Here is a 22,429-nt window from a genome sequence, read left to right as displayed (position 1 = left end):
AAAGAAGAACTGGAGGAAGATGAGTGGGCTGGTCAGTGGGTAAGGAATTGGTTAGATGGTCACACCCAGAGGGTTATGGTCAGTAGCTCCATGTCCACGTGGAGACGGATGACAAGGGGTCCGTGCTGGGGCCAGTACTCTTCAATATCTTCATCGATGACCTAGTCAGTGGGCTGGAGTGCACCCTCAGCGAGTTTGCAGGTGACAGCGAGCTGGGTGCTGCAGTCGACAGCCAGAGGGACAAGACGTCCTCCAGAGGGACCTGGACAAGCTGGAGAAGTGGGTCTGTGTGAACCTCAGGGTGTTCAGCAAGGCCAAATGCAGAGTCCGGCACCTGGGTTGGGGCAATCCTCGTTCTCAGGACAGGCTGGGGGATGATGTGATGAGAGCAGCCCTGTGGAAGAGGACTCAGGGCTGTTGGTGGGCCTCACTGCAGGAGGTTGGACTAGATGGCCTTTAAAGGTCCCTTCCAACCCAATGTGTTCTGGGATTCTGTGAAAATAGGCCAGCATGCTTTTTTACCTTTGTGCTCCTTGCAGGTGAGCTCCAGTGGGAGGTGCTGGGGGTGCTTTTTGGTCGTGCTGCAGGAGGTTACAGCACCCCTCTGCTCTTGCATGGTTTGTGCCCTCTCATCTTCCTCTGTGGAGACCAGAGGCTGGAGGCAAGAACCCGGTCACCCTCTCCTGTCCTCTCCCCACAAGCTGTCAGAGGTTGTTAGGCTTTTAGGTTAGGTCACAATATAGAACTAAACCTTTTTGCTGTGACTCCGTCAGAGATGAATTGGGAAGTTATCCAATAGGCAAATTTATAAAATAGAGTGCTCTCTTGGGAGATCAGGTTGCCTGGCCTCTCCTTAAATTTCTTTTAATTTTGCTTTCTAGTCTGTGCAATATGCACTACGCTATAGTGTGTGTGGTCTTTTCTCACAGGTAATTAGGGACAGAACCAGGGGGAATGGTTGCAAGTTGCAACAGGGCAAGTTTAGGCTGGACATTAGGAAGAAATTCTTCACTGAAAGAGTGGTCAGACACTGGAACAGACTGCCTAGGGAGGGGGTTGAGTCGCCATCCCTGGATGTGTTCAAGTGTCGTTTAGATGGGGTGTTGGGTGAGATGGTTTAGGGGTGAACTTGTAGTGTAGGGTTAATGGTTGGACTCGATGATCCCAAGGGTCTTTTCCAACCTGAATTGTTCTATGATTCTATGATCCTATATACCACTTTGTGCTATATGCTGTGTGGGACATCTTTTGTGACAGACGTAATGGTTCGTGTTACCTTACCCTCAGATATCTTCCTTGAAATATTCTTCTGCAACATTTTTGTCATTTTCTAAATGTTATTTCCGAACCACCAGCGGTTTCAAGCAGCGCTAAGGCCCTGTTATAGGCATTGTGCAAGCACTGCCTGTCAAATACTTCCCTAAAAAGACGACTCAGAAGGATGAAGTGGAACAGTACAATTAAAGATTTATTTTACTATCTAATTGTGACACTGCTGAAGTCTTCCCTGGTTGTTACAAAGAGTGGCTGGATAATTGGGCGTGAGTATGACAGGCCAGTACGCTCTTGGGCTTCAGCGCTGTCTGTTTCTTCAGGCATCTGTTTAATGGTCTCAGGCTCCTGAACCAGCTCATTATCTTAAACGTACTCACCCCAGGAGCCCCAATGTCACTTAATATTTACAGAGGATTGCATAACAACCAGGTAATATAATGCACATATGCTTTGCACAGGTTGCTAATACAGTTATCCCTGTTGGTAGAAGCGGTCCACATACCAAAACGAAACGAGTTATCTGCATTTTCTTCATGATTCTAGCGCGGTGTTTGGGATGTGGTGTCTGCTGAACAGTTTGGGGGCTTTCCTCCTTCATGCTTGTGCAACATTTTTGCACCTGGGAGACTGTTTGCTCTGTACCCCCCCAAGAAGCTAGGGAGGCTCCACCTCAGTTGTAAGTCAAGGGACCTCCTTCCTCATCAGTCTCTTCTGACGAGCGGCCTCTTATTGTGTGATGGCAGGTTAGTTACTGGCTCACTGGGAGCGCTGGTTCTCCTGGGCCAGGGCTGGCTTTATCTCGAGGATGCCTCCTTATGGCTGGAGAGTTGTCCAGTTTTAGTCTGTTGCCAAGCCAGGGCTCTTAAAACGTTGTTCCTAGAGCCGGGGGATTCTTAACTGTGCTGCCAGCACTGACTCATAACTGTGTCACGAGGCAGTGTCCACGATGGAAAGATTTTTAGTCTCTGAGGAATGGTAGATGTTTAATTAAGGGCAGTGATTCTCCATGTGCTGAAGTAGTCTGCTTTGCACTTTTCAAACTGTTTTAAATACCCAAATAATTCAACTTCTTGAAACTTGCTCTTAGTAACAGATGAGATGAAATGCTGTAGATAGCCTTTTCTTTTCTTACAAATATGTAACTTTAAGAAATAAGTTGAACTGCTTGGAGCAGGGCAAAGGGCTAAGTGGTCTCCTGTGATCATTTCCAACTGAAATTATTCTGATACGTTAAAAATTGCATGTGAAGGTCTACAGAGCATAAACTAAACTCTTTAGCAAATCCCCTTTTCTGTGTTTTACATTTGGAATATGTGTTGAAGCTGTTCTACTGTGTTGCATTTATAGATCTCTTTCAACATTGGGCTTGGTTATATCATCACTTGCTGACCAAGCAGCAGGGAAGGGGAAAAACAAGTTTGTGCCTTACAGAGACTCTGTACTCACCTGGCTCCTCAAGGTAATTCATATTTTTCATTCACCCTGTTCATGAGATGTCAGGTTAATAGTTTGTAGGATCATTGTGGCATATATCTGTGCACGTGGACTTCTCATCTTTCTTTTTTCTTTTTTTGTTTTTTTTCTTCTTTGAGCTAAGGAGCTCTCATAGCTGTGAATTGCTCCAAGTAATAGGTCTGGCTGAATGTATCTCGTGTTAATTCTGTATAAAGTCTTATCTGGCTATTTTCAGTCATAGTGGAATCAAAGCTGGTAGAGGGAGCTGGAAATGCAAATGCACCCTATTGGTTAGTTAACACCAAGAGTAACTTTGAGCATCTAAATAGTGAGCTTCATATTTTAAGTTTCCTTGTAAAGACACTTTATAGTCTCAGACCAATTTTTAACCCTCAAACATTCTGTGGATGCTCTCTACAGGACAACTTGGGAGGAAACAGCCAAACTGCCATGATAGCCACAATTAGTCCAGCAGCAGACAACTACGAGGAAACACTCTCTACGCTGAGATATGCAGACAGAGCCAAAAGGATAGTTAATCATGCTGTGGTGAATGAAGATCCAAATGCTAGGGTCATCAGAGAATTACGTGAAGAGGTTGAAAAACTGAAAGAACAGCTCTCACAAGCTGAGGTAACATTATTCCCAGTACAATGTAAATTGAGTTTCACAAGGGAATGTTAAATTCTGGCTGGAAGACTAGCTTTCTGTTCAAGTCTTACAAAATAAGGAACGGAAGAGTCTTGCACTTGTAAAAACAAAATGAATTAACCTTGTTTCTTGGAATAAATCCAACGTAAAGTTTGCTTATTTTTAATAATTTTTAATGACAGCATTGCATTGATGGTGACCCTTGTCGGAATAGGCTGTTCTTGAAGAACTCCATGTCAAGCAGTCATTGATGCAACACACGTAGGACCTAGAGTACAGCTTCATTCTGTGGACATCTTAGCAGAAAACTTTCTGTGTGTTGGTGGACTGTATCATTTTATGATGTTGAACGGAAAAAATGTGAAAAGCCATAAATCTGATATTGGACCATAAAATACGTGGGAGATTTCTCTCCCTGACACTTCTAAAGATCTGTGAAAAACTGTCAAAACTGCAACACCGAAACCGTCAGCAATTTGATTTACTGCCTTAACAGTTAACACTATGTGCTTGCTGCTTGTCTTAGATTTATCCTTCTAACTGGAGAGTAAAGTGTCAGGGCAGTTTAGTTTATCTGGTGATATCTGGAGAAACTAGGCACCGCACTGTAGGAAAATACTTGTTATGATTTCTTGCAGTGCACAAAATACAGGTGGAAAAAAAATTTTGTCTGTGGTGAAATGAACGTCACGTACAATTAAGGAGTAGCGTGCCTTGTATCAACAATTCCTTACAGGCTGAAACAGGAAAAATGCTTTAAGAAAAAGGAACTGTTCACTTTTTTCCTAAATAAAAGTCTATTCTAATCCCATATTTTAAATCAGAAAATATTGTTGTAGCGTATCTTTTATATGTTGGTGAACTGTGGCTCAGCATGGTCAGTGGGAAGGTGTCCGAAGTCTTGCTAATTTTTTTTGAACAGACTTTTCTCTTATACCTTCTACTGAAAGCAGTTACATAGAGCTATAGGCCAGCCTGTTGAGTTGCCACTTGGCACGGGCTGCGCTCCAGCCTTTTCCTTTTGGTTCCCCTTGTGAAATGAGAAGGCCGTGTCAGCTCTGGAGCGTGCCTTCCTTCGAAGGCAGCCAGCAGGGTCAGGCTGGAAGCTCGAATGCAGCCCTAGGAACACTTTTACAAAACCAAGATGGAGCGAAAGGCAAAATACCGAGAGGAATTTGTATTTGGAACTTCTTCTGGAAAAAAGGCTTTGCAGCTGAAATTCCGACAGCTAAGAGTTTTTAAATACGCAGATGATTTTATACAGAAACTGAAACTTGAGCGGCCAGGCCCAGAGATCTTGTTGGTTCCGTGGAGCTATGTCAGTCTTCAGCTCTTTCAGATCTGGACCCGTTATATGTTAATTCTGTCACCTGTTTCTGCATCTTCTGCCATGAAAAATCTGGGGATATAGTTGAAATCTGTACTTGTTGCATTTTGTATTATGTTGTTCTGTTCAGTTTCCTTATGCAAGAAGATGTTGCAGTGGGAAGAGGAGCTGAAGGTCTCTCCTAATTTCTGCCTTTTAGGCCATGAAGGCACCAGAACTGAAGGAAAAATTGGAGGAGTCTGAAAAACTGATAAAAGAGCTAACCGTCACCTGGGAAGAAAAGCTCAGGAAAACAGAAGAAATTGCACAGGTATTTCAGAAATTTTCAGGAGGAAAGGCCAAGATACTCACATGGTGCAAGTCAGCTGAATTTCATGAGCTTTAGTGGATTTCTCCACCAGCTGTTTTTGTGTTTTCCCTTAGTTTCTGGTTTTTTGGTTTGTTTGGGGTTTTTTGGTTTGGTTTTTAAAGTCTAAATTTTATTAGAATAAATGTAACTCTGTCATGTTGGCGTTGATAAAAGCTAACATTTGACTTTAAATTAAAACATCACAATATGTTTGGGCAGCTCATTTATTTATAAGACCACAGTGAGATCTTGGACGTCATTCCTTTGAAATGACTAAGAAAATTAATTAGAAAAGTATCAGAATTTCGGGCAGTACTTCTTGCTTTTGCTTTTAGTGACTTCTCAACCAGAGAAGGAGAATGTATTCATGTAGTGACTAAAGTTTGTTCATCATTATTGCACTTAAAGTAATGGTACTGGATTTCAGTGTACTTTTCCATCATTTCCAGCATCTGTAGCTTGGAGAAATGAGTATTGTTCACTTTGTTTTCTAATCCTAACGTTCCAGAAGCATGCTTTTGTGCAGCCACTGTTTTAAATAAAAATTAAAAAAAAGGCAAGGGGAAAACCCATGTCACGTTACTTAAGACTAGTTCTAACAAAATCAACAGGGCTGCTTAGGTAAGTACTACTTTGGAGAAGCAGGTATTTCAGAATTAGATCTAACTTTTTGTTGTTGGTGTGTAAAAATAAATTCTATTAAACATTTGGTACTTGGCTAATGTTTTTGATTCTGTTTCTAGCTCAGCATGTGCATGTTCAGCTTTAGTAGCTTTGCTTTCATTTACTTGCTATCCTTGTCTCTACCTATTTCAGCAGAGAGGATTTAACCTATTTTTGTGCTTGTAGGAAAGGCAAAGACAGCTGGAGAGCATGGGAATTTCCCTCGAGTCTTCGGGTATCAAAGTTGGGGATGACAAATGTTACCTGGTGAACCTGAATGCAGACCCTGCGCTCAACGAGCTTTTGGTTTACTATTTAAAGGTAAGAATGGGAACTGGATTGTGACGCAGAATGAAAGGACACTTGTTCATTGTTTTTGGACTTCCAGCTCAATTTGCTGTTCAGTGTATTTAGATTTTTAAGACTAGTTGCAGCAAAATAGGTTATTTCTCCCATCTTCTATTTAGGCTTTTGTTCTCCCTTTTCAGTTCAGCTTCGTTGTTTTCCCAGTTGACCTCCTGATTGTGAACTGGGGCACAAGTGCTCAGTCAGTGCGTACCAGTGTTGAGATAAACTCTAGCTTCTCCAGGCAGCATGAGACTAGAATTGTCTTTTGGGCTGGACTTAGGATCACAGGTTGGAAAAGACCTTTAAGGTCATTCTGAACCATTAAATCCAAGTGGAAGCGAGAGCCTTGTGTTGGATGCTTCGTTTTGTTAGTGAACCGAGGGTTGCTTTAAACAGTCAGTGAGTTAATCATAAAGAGAGGATGTTTAGTAGTAATTGGTAAGAGTGACCATAGTCTTCAGTGACGGAAAAGCTTAAGAGGAAGGGGAGAAAATGCACAGAAATGTATTTTCCTCATGCTGCTAGCTTTCATATCATTCTGTTGAGCGTAGTCTCATGTCAGAATGAGATAGTAGCAAATAGAAACCCACTAAGTTTGTAAGGGAATGTGACCTCTGTGTCAGCAAGAGAGGAAAGGCTATCCTGTCTATTTTTTCTGCTTTAGTGGCTGAGATAGGGCTTGAACGGTGGCAAAGCAAGCACAGCTTCTCTAACGGCAGCAGAGCGTTTCAGCAGAATTTGCAGTACGACTTGAAATTCTGCAGAGACGAGTATGTTCAGCTGAGTTGCTAATAGCTGCTTTCTGCAAAGCAGCCAACTCTCTGCACCTCGTTTTCCTATCCCTGGTGCCCTGTTACACACGCCTGTGGGACATGGCTGGGTTTCTTCACTGTTTGCATTTGTAGCCTGTATGCAACCCTAGTCTGAAGATGTTTTTAAATCAGAATTTGTGTGTCAGTTGCTTTATTTTGCTTTATCCGAAACCTCATGAAGATGAAGTGCAGAGCAGACGAGCATTTTGTGTGGCCTTTGCATTCTTTGGATCTGCTGTGGCACCAGTGCCGCTCTAGAGAAGCGCTTAGCAAAGGCGAGCGCGTAGATTGTGCAGTCTCGGTGCTTTAGCTAATATTTTCTTAGATAAACAGTGATAGTTTGTTTGTCTCTTAGTAACAGTTTATTTTCTAGGATCACACAAGAGTTGGTGCAGATACCTCTCAGGATATACAGCTCTTTGGGATAGGAATCCAACCAGAACACTGTGAGATTGATATTGCTTTAGATGGAGAAGTTACACTCACACCAAAAGAAAACGCAAGGTAAGGAGGGTCAGCAGCACTTTCCAATGAAGTGTTTTCTTTACCAGAAGACAGCTTGCATGCATTTTTATTTTCCATCGTTGTAAGTACCTCATGTTATTGCCCTCTACAACTACCTAAAAGGAGGCTGTAGTGAGGCTGGTGCTGGTCTCTTCTCTCTAATTACTAATGACAGGACAAGGGGAAATGGCCTCAAGTTGCGTCAGGGTAAGTTTAGATTGGATATTCGAAGGAAGTTCTTCACTGAACGAGTGGTGAGGCACTGGAACAGGCTGCCCAGGGAGGTGGTGGAGTCACCAACCCTGGAGGTGTTTAAAAAAAAAGTAGATCTAGCACTTGAGGCTGTGGTGTAGTGGTTAGGTATGCTGGGATGAAGGTTGGACTAGATGATCTTCAGAGGTCCCTTCCAACCCCTGATATTCTGTGATTCTGTGATTCTGTGATTCTGTTCAATGAGTAGCTTCAACAGAGGTGGCTTAAAAGTGAAAAATTCAGTGATAAAACTGAGATTTCCCCACACGTGCACCCACCCACCCGCTGTGCAGCACAAGAGGCTCAGAACAAACCCTTGCAAGAGGACGCTCAGGAGGAGCGAGGGACCGTTACGTGTCTGTACCTTGTGTGGTGACAGGGTCATGGAGACCTGCTGGCTGTTCCAGCTCTCGCCATAGGGCAGTAGGTTGTCTCTTGATGGGGGAGGATAAACTCTCCCTCGTGGGCAGTCCCTGTTGCAAAGCTCAGTGTTTTGTGAGGGAGAAGTGTTGTAAAGGTCTGAATATCTTTGCATTTTTTCCTAAATATTTAATTTCTGTTGCGTCTAGTAAATACGGTTTGTGGAGTCACGTTTCTCCTTTGTGTTTCTGCTTCTGTATTTTAATTATTTTTCATTTTGGGGATGCTGTGACTGCTTGAATGGAATTTTAAGTGTCTTTTGTCACTTTATCTCCCAGTAGCACCTGATAAGCAGTGCCTTTGTCCAAGTTAATACTCATGCTGCTTGCCTGAAATCTGAGAATCTAAATAATATATAGATTACTGTTAGAATGAGAAGCCAAGGTTTGAGAGACACATTTTAAAAATCTTTGGTAAAATACCTCACAGCATTTACATTTTTCTTCTGAAGCCTGAAGTACATAATTTCAAACAGATGAGATTGAGACTCTTGGTGATAAAGTTGTTGTACTGGAAATCAGCCGTTTTTGAGATACTAATGTCACAAAAATTTCGTTCTGAGAATTTCGTTGAAGAAAATAAAGATCTGGTTTTAAATCAAACGCTTGCGTGTTTGTGTTGACTTGAGCTAAGACAGCTGAATGCAGAATGCTGCGTCTGAAAAAGCTTTTTTCATTTTACTTTAGGTGTTTTTTTTCCCCTTTCAAATAAAATGTTCTGCTTTGTGAGTCGCATATGCAGAGTCACATAACAGCTCCTTTTTTCCCATTTTGTGATTGAAACTTAAATACAAAGAAACCCAAGTGCAAGTATAGCAGCACACCAGATGTTCACAAAACCAGACCCTTGTTCATAACAGAGACTCCATTTGTCGAAAGAATGAATCTCAGATCTAAGGGTCTTTTCTTATTGAGTATGTTAACAGTGTGTTCTGCAACTGGGTGGACTAACTCGAATCTTGGAGAGCTTGATCAGTGGGATTTGCGCACAGCCAAGTTAACGGAGTGTTTGTAAGAAACGGGCAGTGACCCAGTTTGAGAAATGGGCGTTTAAAGGTGCAACTAAAAGCAGCCTCATGTGTCTGCGTCCCGAAGGGCTGCAGCAGCCAAAGCTAGAGTGGAAAGGTGCTTTGTCTTTAATTCTGATGGCAGAAATCAGACCAGTAACTGTCTCTTTTTCTTTTTTTTATTTATTTATGAGAACCTAGTAGATTTGTGCATTGTGTGATACCAGTCACTGTAGATGGAAGAAACGGTAGCTCTTGCAGTTGCTTTTCAACCGTTTAATTTTAAGATTTCACTGAAGTTGTATTTCCTTCTTTCAGATCCTGTGTAAATGGTGCACTGGTATGTTCTGTCACTCAGTTATGGCATGGAGATAGAATATTATGGGGAAACAACCACTTTTTTAGGTAATAGCTGATATTTATGTTCCATCATTTTTGCATCCAGCCTATATTTTTTTCTTACACTGTTCTGCATCAACTTTTTACAAACCGAATTTCCATTTTTACACAGAATCAATTTACCAAAGAGGAAACGACGAGATTGGCTGAAAGACATTGAGAAAGAAACTTCATTAGGAGAGCATGATCTGGATGCAGCTAGTGAAGCCTCTTCAGAACCAGACTACAACTATGAGTTTGCACAAATGGAAGTTATTATGAAAACACTGAATAGTAATGGTAAGGGAACCGCCGCATAACAATGTTCTTTTTGGATTGTCTAACAAACAATTTCTGGGTAGAACAAGTGGTACACTTGACTCAGGGGCCTTTAGAGAATTTTCAGAAAAAGATATTTTACAGTTACAGACGTTAGGCACAGATATAATAAATAAATAAAAAAGAATATGTGCACCCAGGTATAAACACACATACATTAGCAGTTGGTTTGTGCCCTGCCACACAATTTTATCTGTGCATCTATGGTTTATAGAGGAGCTGAGCTGTAATCATGCGCCTGTCAAATCATCATCCAAGGCCTATTAGCCTCTTTTGCAAGTTCCTGCAGACAAAAGGATGCTCCAGATATGGCTCACTTGATCTTTTGTGACAAAATTACTGACACTCTTTTAACCTTGATAGAAAAACACTGAAATGATAACAAACCTGTAGTCAGCTGTTAGCTAGCATGCCTGACCACTCTCAAAGTTTGATTTACTCTTTGTTAAAACCTGTTGTGATGCCTTTTTTGGACAGTATAATAAAATACAGTATATAACAAATAATGGCATGGTATGTATAAACAATACCGTGTTTTCCAGAAGGCAAGTCATAGGGTGTAACATGGTAGGAAGGAATGCTAAAAAACATGGTCAACTACGGAGTGCTTTGTACAAGTTTTTTTAAATTCACGAAATTTGAGAGGCAAATACCTTGATTTTTTAGTCGCTGACTGAAAAGACACAGTAGGTGGTATTTTATTGCTTCCTGTTCTCCTTTTTTTTTTCTCGTATTTCCATTGTTTGCTGTGGTTTGCTTGTTAAAATTTAGCATTTACTTTTTGGGAGTCTTTTCTTATTCTTTAATTTTCTCTTGTTCTGCCTGTGAATACAGCACAGTGCTTTCCTGTGCTCAGGGCTCTAGCAGTAGCCTGAAGATTTCTTACGGTTTGATTTTACTGAGATTGCTTGTGTGAGTGAGTTACAGGGTCAGGTCGTTTAAATTAATGTGAAATTACCATGTGATAATGGGAATATTCTCAATATGGTTCGCTCATACCAGGAAACGAATTTCAGGTGAATCTGCCATCCTGGTGATCTGTGTTGTCGTCCCTCGTGAAGATTCTGTTGCCTGTTTTAAGGCCTCAAACCATCCCGTATCTGTGCCAAAGCTGAGACAAAGGTTCTGAACTCGATTGGCTTGTGCATGAGAAGGAATTTGAAAGCGTTAATTGATGCTTGATCTGCTTGTGGCTGACCGGGGATTTCACTGAACTGTTGCAGCTGAGGATGAGGCAGTGTTCTTTGTGGGTTTTTTTGGTTTTAGTGTGTTGGTTTTCTACCTGATTGGGATGTCTTTCAAATGGCTTTACGTGTCAGTTCAGTGGGCTTTTTTGATTGTGGTCCGGGCCAATTTTTGCTGAAGAAGGGTACAGACCTTGCTGTTTCCTCAGTGCTCCTTCCCCCTAACGCACAGCAAGCGTTCACGGTCGTACACGTCACGTCATAACCGAATTATTCTGCTTCTATCTCTGCTGCTCCCTCCCACGTAGGTGTTCCTTAACTAAGTAGGAGTAGTAAGCGATAATAAAACCTCGCCAACACAAGTGGCTGTGAGGATCATAGGCTGGTTTTTGGATGTAAAGCTAGAGAGCCCTTGCAGGTTCCGTTCTTCTCAATGGTTTAGCTAAAATACTTCTTTTTTTTTTTTAACCTGTATTCTGACAAGCTTCCGGTTTGTTGGGTAAGAAGTAAAGCAGCTTTGTTACAATATTATTTATTTATTCTTCCCCCAAATGACAAATGTGTAAAGAAGAAGAAAAAACTAAAGAACTGCAAGGTGTTCATTCTATTATCCACATTCTCTGGACAAACCCTAGGAGGGGAACAAAGGACTATTTTAAAAATTTTCTTAGATAATTATTTTATAGGCATATAATGATACAGACCAAAGCAAGCGGTTTAGGATTGCCTGTGTTTGGGGTTTTGGGGTTTGGTTTTTTTTGTCTCCCCTTGATCTATTTGGGACCAGTAGCCCTTTTTAAATAAATAGCCCAGCTTCTCCAGGGCGCAGACATGTTTGTTTTTATGGCATGTAACCAGTACAACAGCGTCACATATTGAATCCCGCTCAAAAGAAGCTCCGAGGAAAATGTGAAACTTTGAAAACAGCTGTAAGGAAAGCATCCAGATTGTTTTATCCCTTCGGCATGTTAACCTTTTCTTTGTGGGATTCTGTCAGATCAGCTGGGTACTAATAATTCGCAGTGCTGGTCAAACACAGAATGCAGCAAAGAAGTTTATTCTTGTGGAGTGTGCAGTGGTTGAGTAAACTACATGATTAGGTTATGCAGCTTCTTATTTAAAATGCACGTACAGGGAATCTTAAGGAATTGATTCAGCATTGTTGTTACTGAATTAACAGATTCCAGGTAAGTGGAAGAAGGGACGTTGCAGCAAGGTAACAACCGCTGTTCCTCCAATGGAGAAAGAGCCTTCTTGTGGTTTAGTGTTAGTTTTCTAACATTTTGCAGAGGATTAACTGCATGGGAGTGGTCTTTTCAGGGGGACTGAGCTCTTGTCATAAGTAAAGGTAAAGGGGAGGGATGTGGGACTTTTAACACTGTTTGGCCTTTGCTGTGCCTTTGGCAGACACTGGGTAATATCTGCCCTGATTTGTTTGACTTTGCATGAGAAATCCAGAGTTGTGGGACATGGTGTTTAAACCTGACTTAAAACACTATTGTAGTTCTTTTGAATTGTGAAAAACGGGACTGTTTATTTTTTCAGCTTCTAACTAGGAGGTTTATAATTCACACCATATTTTGCCTTTTCACTGTGAAGAGCTTGGGGTTTTCTGTGTCAGCTCTGTCAAAAGTTAAATGGAAGGCCTTTCTAAAAGTATAAGTTTGCCTTTTCCATTTCAATACAGTCATAACGCACTTTTCCCTCACCCCAGCAGTTGATTTCACTGAAACTGGAAAGTTTTAGGCTTTGTTCTTGCATCTTGCTCCAAATATTTTCCACAACAGAATCTAATCCTGTGGTGGTTGTGATCCTGCAAAACTAGATGATTGAGAAGATCACTTTTATTATGGAAATCTACTCTCTGAACTCAGAGATGGTCTTTGAGGAGTTTAGAAAAGTCTTTTCTTAATGAGTCAGCCTTAGATTCATTTCCTGTGTTTGCAAACACAATAGAGGGGTTTTAATTTCTTCCATGCCTCTATCTTCTGCATAATACCTGACTTCTCAAGTGTTCTGACACGCAACTAAAACTGTTTCAGGGACTATGCAGTACAACCTATGCATGTCAAGGTAATTCTGGTGTTATCTAGGGGGGTTAGGAGGCTAATGATGATGCAGATCAACATTAATAACTTGGTTTGTAGTCTGAGGTATTGCAGTGTGGTTCAGATAATTTCTATTGCCCTGTCTGTTTAAAAGCTAAAAATAGCTAACTGGCTTTCTGAGAATGTCATGTACTAAAAAGTGATATTTCTGGTTATTTTAAGACACTTTCATGCCTCACTGTTTTGCTATTTGGTTGCTGTTTGTGCTGACTGATTTTTAACTTTGCGCTTTGCACGTACCATTGTGATGGCATTTTATGATGCCTTTGGGTGAAGGCAGTGATTTCTTCTGCAGGTAAGGCTGGGGCCACAGCAGCAACTTGCAAAAGTGTTTATTTTCTGGTAAAAAAATAAAGATGTGCCTTACATCAATCCTGCTATTTCAATAGAGGATGCTGAGAGGCAAATAGAGAACCCTGGAGATCCTGTTGGCTTTTCTGACACGTATAATAGGAAGGATTTGTTTTATGAAGTGACTTCCCTCAGTGAATGTTAAAATCACAGACAGTGACTTAATTTATCTTCAGTGAAATGAGTCTCAGTAGTTTTAGTGCTAAGTAAGTTGTTACACATTGCTATAAATACAGTAATGCTGCCTTGGTTTGAGAGGATACAGGGGATGTGGTTTTGGGGAGAGGGTACCTGTGTGTTGGGGTGCCCAACATACCCTGCTAGTGATGGAAACCCCACAGAACCTTCCCTGTGAATCCTCCAGTGCGTGCTACAGTAACCCCATTTCTGTGCCTTGTAGCACTGCACAATCAGGAAATCTTTGATGGGGAGAGGCAAGGTGGTTCATAACTCGATCTCACTGATGTGGGTTTGGGTTTGGTTTTTTTTTTGAGAAGCACACCTCTAGTTCCAAAACAAGAGATAGTTTAATTAAATCTAGGTTTGTTTTTCTCCCTCTGTTGTCACAGACTGGCATCCTTAAAAGTCACCAATAATATTTGCAAAATGGAGGAGGTATCACAAACAGTTATTTTAAATCTGGTTTGAGTTTTGGTTTGGTTTTTTTTGCATTTGAAAATCCTGGCATGTCCCAGAGTTGCAACGTTACTTCTCCCTAGTAATGCACCACTCCAGCTGTGGAACTCCTCTCCCTTCCCCTTCGGATGCGGAGCATCAGCAATCTGTTCGGTGATGTGCTGTCACCCAGATATCCTTCTGGATTGCTGTAGTTAAGCTTTCAGATAGATCTACCTGCAGCAGGTATATACTGGTAGTATACAGGAGGAGCTTATTCCCTTGAATTGCTCTTTCAGAGGCAGCGTCTGGCACTGGACCTAAACCCAGGAACAGAGTAATGTTTCTTCAGTTTGAATGCAATTTAGTTTTAACTGTATCTGATGGCCACAAGCAATTGTTTCAGGATAGGGAATCCAAAGGGATGCGTGTTCTGGATTGATACCCGGGGTTTGTGAAGCTGAACGCACAAGTGCCCCGCGAAGGTGCTTCGGTGCTGTGAAGCACAGCAGCGCAGAGGGATGCGTCAGACAACTTGTTTGGCTCAGTTTTCATCTGCAGCTCTCCGGCCTGTTTAATTCTCTGCCAAAATGGAGAAAGTAAATTGCTTTTTGCTTCCTTAAGTCATTTCCTTCTCTGGTTAGCATCATCTTCCCTTGTAGTTAGCTTGTTTTCTTTTTATTAATTTGTTCCCTTTTTTTCCTACTGGGATTCCGGAACATATTATAACCTCACAGTACTGAAATATGGAGTAGACAAGGGTCTTAACCATTGTTCTAACTTCATTGCATGCTGTTTTGTTTTTTTTTCCTTCTTATTTGGATTTATCTATTTAATGCAATATTTATTATTTTGGCTCCTGTTTTGGGCGGCCGTGGCCATCTTGTTTGAAAAGACTCTGGAATATGTTGGTTGCTGTTATCAAATAAATCATGGGTGTTCTGTAATGCTGAAATGGCATTTTCTCACCTTTTTTTTTTTTTTTTTTTTTAAGACCCTGTACAAAATGTGGTCCAGATCTTGGAGAAACAGTACTTGGAAGAGAAGCGGAGCGCTCTTGAGGAGCAGCGGCTGATGTACGAACGTGAGTTAGAGCTCCTGCGGCAGCAGCTCTCTCCGGAGAGGCAGCATCAGCACGGCAGCGACAGGCTCTCCTACACTGCCCAGACTGCCCAGCAGAAAGTAAATCTCTGGACAGAAGAGAGGTGAGAATACTGGAGTTAAAACCAAGGAATTAGTAAGAACTGCAGAGGGTGAAAAGATGGGGCTTGAACCGTCTGTCAGAAACTGATAATGGGGTTTTTTGTGGACATGCAGTACGAGATCTGCCCCCACTGAAGCACTCATTGGGGCCTAGTTTCTGATGCATCGTGTGGACAAGATCTTCCTATTTGATTTAACACAAAAATGAAATAAGAATTTAGCTGTTATTGGTCAGCATTATAGCTTTGGTTTTGATTTTTAGCTAGAAAAGTGCTTCTTAAGTGTTTGATTTATTGTTCAATTCTGGAAACAAACAGAAAGGATAGTGCAGAGGTAAAATTGTCAGCTAAGACTCAGGAGTTGCTAAAGGTCTGTTGTGTGTTGTGAGTATACAAGGAGAGCACAGTATTTTGCAATCTAAACCCCATAAAAATACAGAAAATGGGAGTCCTTATATGTTGTATGTACGCGTTGCTAAAAGTAAGCTCAGCTTTAGAAGAGAATTGCTGTGTAGTTAAGGACAGCGGGATAGTCGCACAGAGTATGTGTGAGTTAATTAGGAAATAAAAGGCTCACCACAAGGTGAAGAGACCTCTTTGCAAAGGAATATTTTGGCTCGTGAACACAGCCTTGGTAAAAAAATCGGCGTGAGATTTGCAGGGAGAGTTACAAAAGCCGACTGGAAAGCTTTGAGCAGAGTTCAAGAAGCACAAGTGTGTTTGCACCTTGACAGCGAGAGAAGCTTGCTCTTAGTATCGTCAAGCCAGCTCCATGGAGAGGAGTTCTAGGGGCAGCAACTGAGATGATTTTAAGTTTTCTGCATAGAAATGTTATGTCAGTGGGTTAACTCACCAGAAAGAGTGACTTAATGTTCTAACAGGTTTCTTCTAAGTTTCTTTTTAACCTATTTCCTTTTAAAACAGAAGCTTCATTATTCACTCAGCACTTTTTTATAGTGAATTTCAGTGCTCTTTCTTATTTTGATTATTTTTGCTTTATTCTCCACCATTAAAAAAACCTAAATAAATCCATGTACAGGGGAACTACAAACATAGACAAGACAAGCTTTCAAATTCTGAATATTAGAAATAGAACAGATCAGATCTTGGATACGTTTTTATGCAAGGCTTTGGTGTGTAATTTCTACTCAGTTTGGCCTGGGAAGGAAAAGAAAAAACCTAAACAAGAAACAAACCGTTGACCAGCACTGACTAGAATGTTTTCCATGGTGAGTATAGGGAGAAGCAGTGCTACGTTTCAGCTTCAGTTAAAAGAACTGTTTGCCCTGTAAGAGCTAAAAACAGACTCACTGGGAACTGAATGTGAAGCATTGCAGAGTCGTGGTTGGGATTTTTAGGCTCTTTTAGGGTGGCCAAAAGTGCACAATGAGAAACATGCTACTTGGGATCGTTGCTCTTCGGAACTGCTTTGAGCACGGCAAGGCCATCCCGAAATCATCGCTAAGCCACTTCAGTCGCAGAGATGAGAACTGGACTTACTGGCAAGGGAAGCAATGTCTCTGAAAAGATTCAACAGAAGGAAAAGGGAAGCAGCTAAAAACTTTCCTGGCCTTGAGAGATGACAGGAGTATAATTGATCACCCAACCACCATGCCCATGTAATGACATTAAAAAGAAATGGGAATCTGGAGTGGTTTCAAGGCAAAGTGTTCTGCCAGCCTTCTCAGGAGTTGTTAACATTTCTTAGGAGGGTTTGTGCTTTGAACAAGTGGTTTTGCCTCTGAATTTCCTGGGTGAATGCTTTACTCTGTGTAAATGTTGAACTACTTTGTAGCGCTCAGTGAGGAGTGTGATAACTTTTTGGGGGCACTGCCACTGATTAAGCAGTTTTCTGGAAGAACTAATTACCTATTTCCTGTTCTCTAGAAGATCCTCTTGGCTATACTTTTTAATTATCTGTAGTTCTGAAAGACATTTGGGCTTCTCAAAAAAGGGGCAAAAATTTTGACTCTTCTTAAATAAGGAACCAGAAAAACAATTTTTGAGGGATTTCTGCTGTAAAAGCATGACAACACAGTGCTAAGAAGGTATTTACTAGCCAGCTGGCTAGAGGGCAAGAAATGCAGGAAAGAAACAGCAAGACTGGATACAAAGAACGTGTGAAAGAGCCAAGTGTCTGGATTACACGGGATTTTATGAGAGCAGTTTTAGCTGTCGCTCTGTTGCCATTGCAAATAAAGCTGAGCTCTACCAGATCAGCCAGCAAAAGGAATTTGCTCGGTGTTAGGTGCAGGCACGTGGTCGTACCTGTCAGATCCGCCAGAACACGTTGGGCAGAGTTTATTCTCACTTTATGCTGACTGTGGAAGGATGGATGATACCTGACCTGACGTTCAAAGCTGTCGGTATAAAGTTCAAACCCCATTGTAACTTGGGACCAGTGTAATTTGGCGAGGTGGGCAGCGGTGGTGTTACTGGACCAGGGGTTTAGTTCAGTGTATTCTGTATCTGGTATTAGGAATCCCAGAGACTTGCCATGAAACCTCGTGAGCGTCAGATGTTTAAACACTTATTTCAGGATTTTACGTTCAGTGGGCATTTGCGTCAGCTAATATCCTAGTGGAGCTTGTCATAGGTTTTGTGTGGTGAGAATTAAGAAATCCTGACTGAAACCTTTTTTTTTTTTTTAAATTTTTTTTTTTGCTTGAGTTTCTGTCAGGATGCTGGCACAGCTCTGTATGGAAAACCACAACTGTAGTAAGAACTACCCATAATAACTGGCTGAGTTACTTGTAAGCCCTCCTCATAGTCGTAAACCATTCCTTTCTCAAGAATCCAGCCTAAGACAAGATTGGTACGGGAGCCTCCCCCAAAAGCTCGCCAGATGCCAGGTTCTCAGATCAAGGCAGGGACTGGCTGTGGCCAAATCCCACGGCTCTTACAGATCAAAGCTGCCTTCTGCTTCTCAAGCCGGAGAGCTGTCTCGCAGTGGTTGCGGGTGTAACGCGCTCTCAGTATTAAGGGCTATTTAGTGAGTAATTTTTGACTCTTACCTTCATTTTCTGGGTGAACCCAAAATTATGGCTGGCTGTAGAATGTGTCGCTCCCATGCTCTGGAATTGCTCATTGAATCTTGATGGCCTGGGTAACAGAAGCAAGAGACAGAGGGAAAGGAGTTCTCTGTGTAACGTCAGGAGCAGATATTGAGGAAATGAACTAAAAATCCACTGACAGTAGCAGCTATTTAAGATCCAACACAAGCCACTGCTATTGCAAACGTAGGCTGAATAGGGGCCAGGGACAAAGCTGTGTGTTACAGCGTGTTGAAGGCACTCACATTTGGGGCTGCTTGCTAAAGCTGCTGTCCTTTACCTCTTTAGTGTGGTATTGGGGAACCAGCAGAGTGCAATTTGAATTACCCAGGCTGTTCTTTGGAATAATTTGGAAAAAAGATAGCCACTCAAGAAGAATTCTGTTGGGCACCAGAAGGCCTATTTACGGTTCTTTGTGGTCTGTACTCTAAAGACATACAGAAGGTCTAAGCTTACCTGAATAAAGGCAAAAAATTTGACTTTGCCTGTGTTCACAGCAGGGCTCGTAAGTTTAGTTGTTCCCTGGATAATCGTGATATTTTTTTAAAAGCAAATTAAAGATGAGAATCCCAGGTGAGAAGGGATCTTAGTATCGCAGGTGGAGGTGTAGTATGTGTCATAGCAGGTTTGCCAGGTGTTACGTTAGAAGAGATTTGCTCACACAGGCCTTGGGATCGTTTTGGAATTTGTCCAGAGAGCGTGAGCTGTACGGAGCACACAGGCTTTAACCTGTGCTCGTTCATCTGTCGCTTTCAAGGCACTTTGGGTATGTAGGACTTAAGAGGATTCATTATTTTTTTCAACATGTGCGCTCGAGATGGCTTCAGGCTGTGGTGGGAGGCCTGGGGGTCTGCAGCGCTGCGCAGGCTGGGCTGTGACGCAAAGCCGCGGCCTGCAGCCATTGCGGCGTCCGACATGGTGAGCTGAGGAAAAGCGGCTTTTATCAAGATGAAGTCTCACGTGTTGGGGCCGGTAGTTTCAGTGGAGCAGGACTCCAGATTAAAGACAAAGAGAGCTGCAATTATTTCATTTCTTGGAAATTAGGAATGCCCCTGGGGCTTTTAATAAATCATCCCTGTAAGAGCTCCCGAAGTGCTGTGCCCTTTTATTTGGGCATTGCTGCGCTAGACTTAGCTCAACAGTAACATGGTTGTTTAATATGTGATCATGGCTTTCCCATAATAAAAGTGTCTGACCCCGTGTTGTGTTTACTGACATAGTGCTAAACAGCATCTCTTCTCCAACTTGTTTCAGTAAAGTCTTTGTTAGCACCTCTATTTGCAGCTTTCCAATAATAGAAATAGGTTTTTGTGTATTTTTCATGTTACCTACTGCACCACAGGGATGAATTGTTTCGACAGAGCCTGGCTAAACTTCGAGAGCAGATAGTAAAGGCAAATACACTGGTGAGAGAAGCAAACTTCTTAGCAGAAGAAATGAGTAAGCTAACAGATTATCAAGTAACGCTGCAGATCCCTGCTGAAAACCTCAGTGCCAACAAAAAGGTAATGACAACAAAGAACGCTGGAAAATGTGGTTTCATGACTAATCTAAAATATGTAGACACATGTATATAACATTCATCTAACTTGATGTTATTTTTGTCACATTATGCCTAGGCAAAATATGGGTGCTACCTGACTTTAATATGTTGAAAGTAAATAATTATAAGTAAAAATAGGAACATACCATCAAGTGTGGCTCTTGCGGTTTTCTCAAGTGTATGATCACCATGCGCACGTTTGGTTTGTGAACAGAGATTTGGGTTCCGTTGCTGTAAAACCTGCATTTTAGTTATGTTTGCTGAAATTACGGTGTTTCGCTACACGCCCGCGATTTTTTTTCCTCTTAAGCGTTTTCTAGTTGTGGTGCTGGTGTGAGTATAATGATGGAGTCAGGAGAATATGCTTGTCATAAGTGATTTGATTGAGAGTGTTCCTGTTCCTGATGGAGAGTGTTGATGTTTCTCTGTGAATGGTATCTGAGAAGGACAAAGAGGTCTGGATCCTGAGGGGTGCACAGGGCGTGGTGCGTTTAGGGACAGAGGTAATATGGGCGGCACGCAGAGAGAAGTGTATGTCCTGTATCTTATTCCTTTTTAGGAATGGAATCTGAGTGAAGAGTTAAACTGCTTAAATGCACCTTTCCTGCAGTGATTGTTTTTTCCTCTGATTTAGAGGGGTGCAATTGTAAGCGAGCCTGCTATTCAAGTGAGAAGAAAAGGAAAAGGTACTCAAGTGTGGACTATAGAGAAACTAGAGAACAAATTGATTGACATGAGAGACCTCTATCAAGAGTGGAAGGAGAAAATACCAGAGGTATTGTATATATTTTCTGAAAAGGTTCAGAGATTGAGTTTGTTTTCTTTTAAGCCCTTCTGTTGTGCAGACTGAGTGGATGGTTTTGTATGTGAAAGGGTGTGGTTATTGTGGTTTTCTTTTTAAAAAAGAAAGAAAAAAGTATGAATAATAGAAAACATTCAAATTCCTGTGCATAATATAACACAGCTGTGTGTTATCCTCCCTTGCATTCTCAGGTATGGTTGTGCTGTGGTAGTGACTCAGGAATACCACTAAGAGCGTGTGTTTACCTGGCGTAATATAGGTGCCATGCAGCTAAGCGCCGGCTCAGAATACAAGCAGCAAGCTGAGCTGGAAATAAAGTTGTTAAATTGTGGTCAGTATCAAAGCTAGCAAGGATTCTGCTTAGAGACACTCAGGGTGCAGAACATATTAGTGGGATACAGTTTGATCTTAAAATGTGAAATGGTTTGTAATTTCATTTGTATATCCCCCAACCTTAAAGCAGCGAAGAAATCAATTGAAGATACTTGTCTACATCAGTATCTCCATCCAAACTAAGTGGTGTTTGCTGGGAGTATAAGTAGCCCATTAGCACTGGCAAAGAAACAGGAGACTTGTCAAAAGCTTGCTGGTTTGCCGGTAAGAAATAGACCTGAGCCTTGGTGTTCCAGAAGATGCGCTTTAAGTAGCCACGCAGAAGTGCGTAGGAGATGTGTCTTGCTGTCTCGTGGCTGATAGGGAGCACCTAAATCACTTGTGTCAAGAATCATTCTCAAATATGTTTGAACAGCTGTTGTGCCTTTGTTACATGTCTTGGACGGGACAATGGGAATCCCTAAAATCATAACACAGGGGAGGTCAAGCACTTCATCTGTGCCCATTGAAGACAACGATGATTTTGCTGCTGACTTTAGTAAGAACTGATAGCAAATCCTTTAAATATATCATGTCTGCCTGAGCCAGGATCATCCTTGCCATGACCTATGTCGTCCATAATGCATGTGTTCTATGTGCTGCATAGAAACACGTAGGTCAGCTGCATGCCTTGAAGGTGGAGAAGGGAAGGAGCTAATGAGACTGCTGAGGAGTGCATATGGCGCTAGGAATCTGCATGATTTCTTTGTGGCTGTGTATGGGGTAGAAAATGCTGCAGATGTGGTCTCAGCTCTACCGGAATGATAAGACGACTTGTAGGCTTAACTGGGAGTCGTCCTGCACCTTCCCTTTTGCCCCTGTCCTGGTACCCAGCAGCCAGGCCAACAACTCGACCTCGGGATGATTTGTCCTTTCATTTAATAACTGTAAGCAGAGCAGAAGAGTAAGGTGAAGCATCTTGAAATCGGTGGCTACTGTGCTTGCTCATGGTGAAATCTGCTTTGTCTTGACACCGCTGAAAATTGTAGGACATCCTATTGCTATACCCCACGGTAAAGAGAGGATTGTAGAATGTCTCATCTCAGAGATTTCACTTCAGATTTGTGATACGCTTCTAGTCTCTCTACTTGTGTAACAGGAAGGGACAGATCAGATCGGTAATGACTTCATTGTTGTGCCATGATCTTAGACTCAGTGGTTATTTGATTTTTGTGCTCCCACGCTTACGTTTTTGGGTTTTGTTGTTTTGATATTTTTCTTTAGTAACTGTTATGATCTTTAAAACAGATACGGAAGCTGCTTGGCAAGAGAGGCGATCCTTTTTACGAAGCGCAAGAGAACCACAACTTGATCGGCGTCGCCAACGTGTTCTTGGAGTGCCTGTTCTCGGACGTGAAGCTGCAGTACGCGGTGCCCATCATCAGCCAGCAGGGGGAGGTAAAGTCTGACGTGCAGGGCA

General features: G+C 41.9%; 1 protein-coding gene across 1 annotated transcript in view; it reads left to right on the top strand.

Moving 5' to 3' along the window:
- KIF13A (kinesin family member 13A) overlaps positions 1-22,429 on the top strand; it is a 65,607-nt gene that overhangs the window by 21,828 nt on the left and 21,350 nt on the right. Inside the window, exons 9-19 of the mRNA XM_009868043.1 lie at positions 2,623-2,734; positions 3,151-3,363; positions 4,908-5,018; positions 5,907-6,041; positions 7,254-7,384; positions 9,381-9,467; positions 9,574-9,740; positions 15,032-15,242; positions 19,635-19,797; positions 20,470-20,610; positions 22,258-22,407. Coding sequence (XP_009866345.1) covers positions 2,623-2,734; positions 3,151-3,363; positions 4,908-5,018; positions 5,907-6,041; positions 7,254-7,384; positions 9,381-9,467; positions 9,574-9,740; positions 15,032-15,242; positions 19,635-19,797; positions 20,470-20,610; positions 22,258-22,407 — 1,621 coding nt within the window. The remainder of the gene's footprint in view (positions 1-2,622; positions 2,735-3,150; positions 3,364-4,907; positions 5,019-5,906; positions 6,042-7,253; positions 7,385-9,380; positions 9,468-9,573; positions 9,741-15,031; positions 15,243-19,634; positions 19,798-20,469; positions 20,611-22,257; positions 22,408-22,429) is intronic.

This window comes from Apaloderma vittatum, unplaced genomic scaffold, assembly GCF_000703405.1.
Source record: "Apaloderma vittatum isolate BGI_N311 unplaced genomic scaffold, ASM70340v1 scaffold27624, whole genome shotgun sequence".
In the NCBI taxonomy this organism is placed as follows: Eukaryota; Metazoa; Chordata; class Aves; order Trogoniformes; family Trogonidae; genus Apaloderma; species Apaloderma vittatum.
This window is presented reverse-complemented; position numbering and strand designations above follow the sequence as displayed.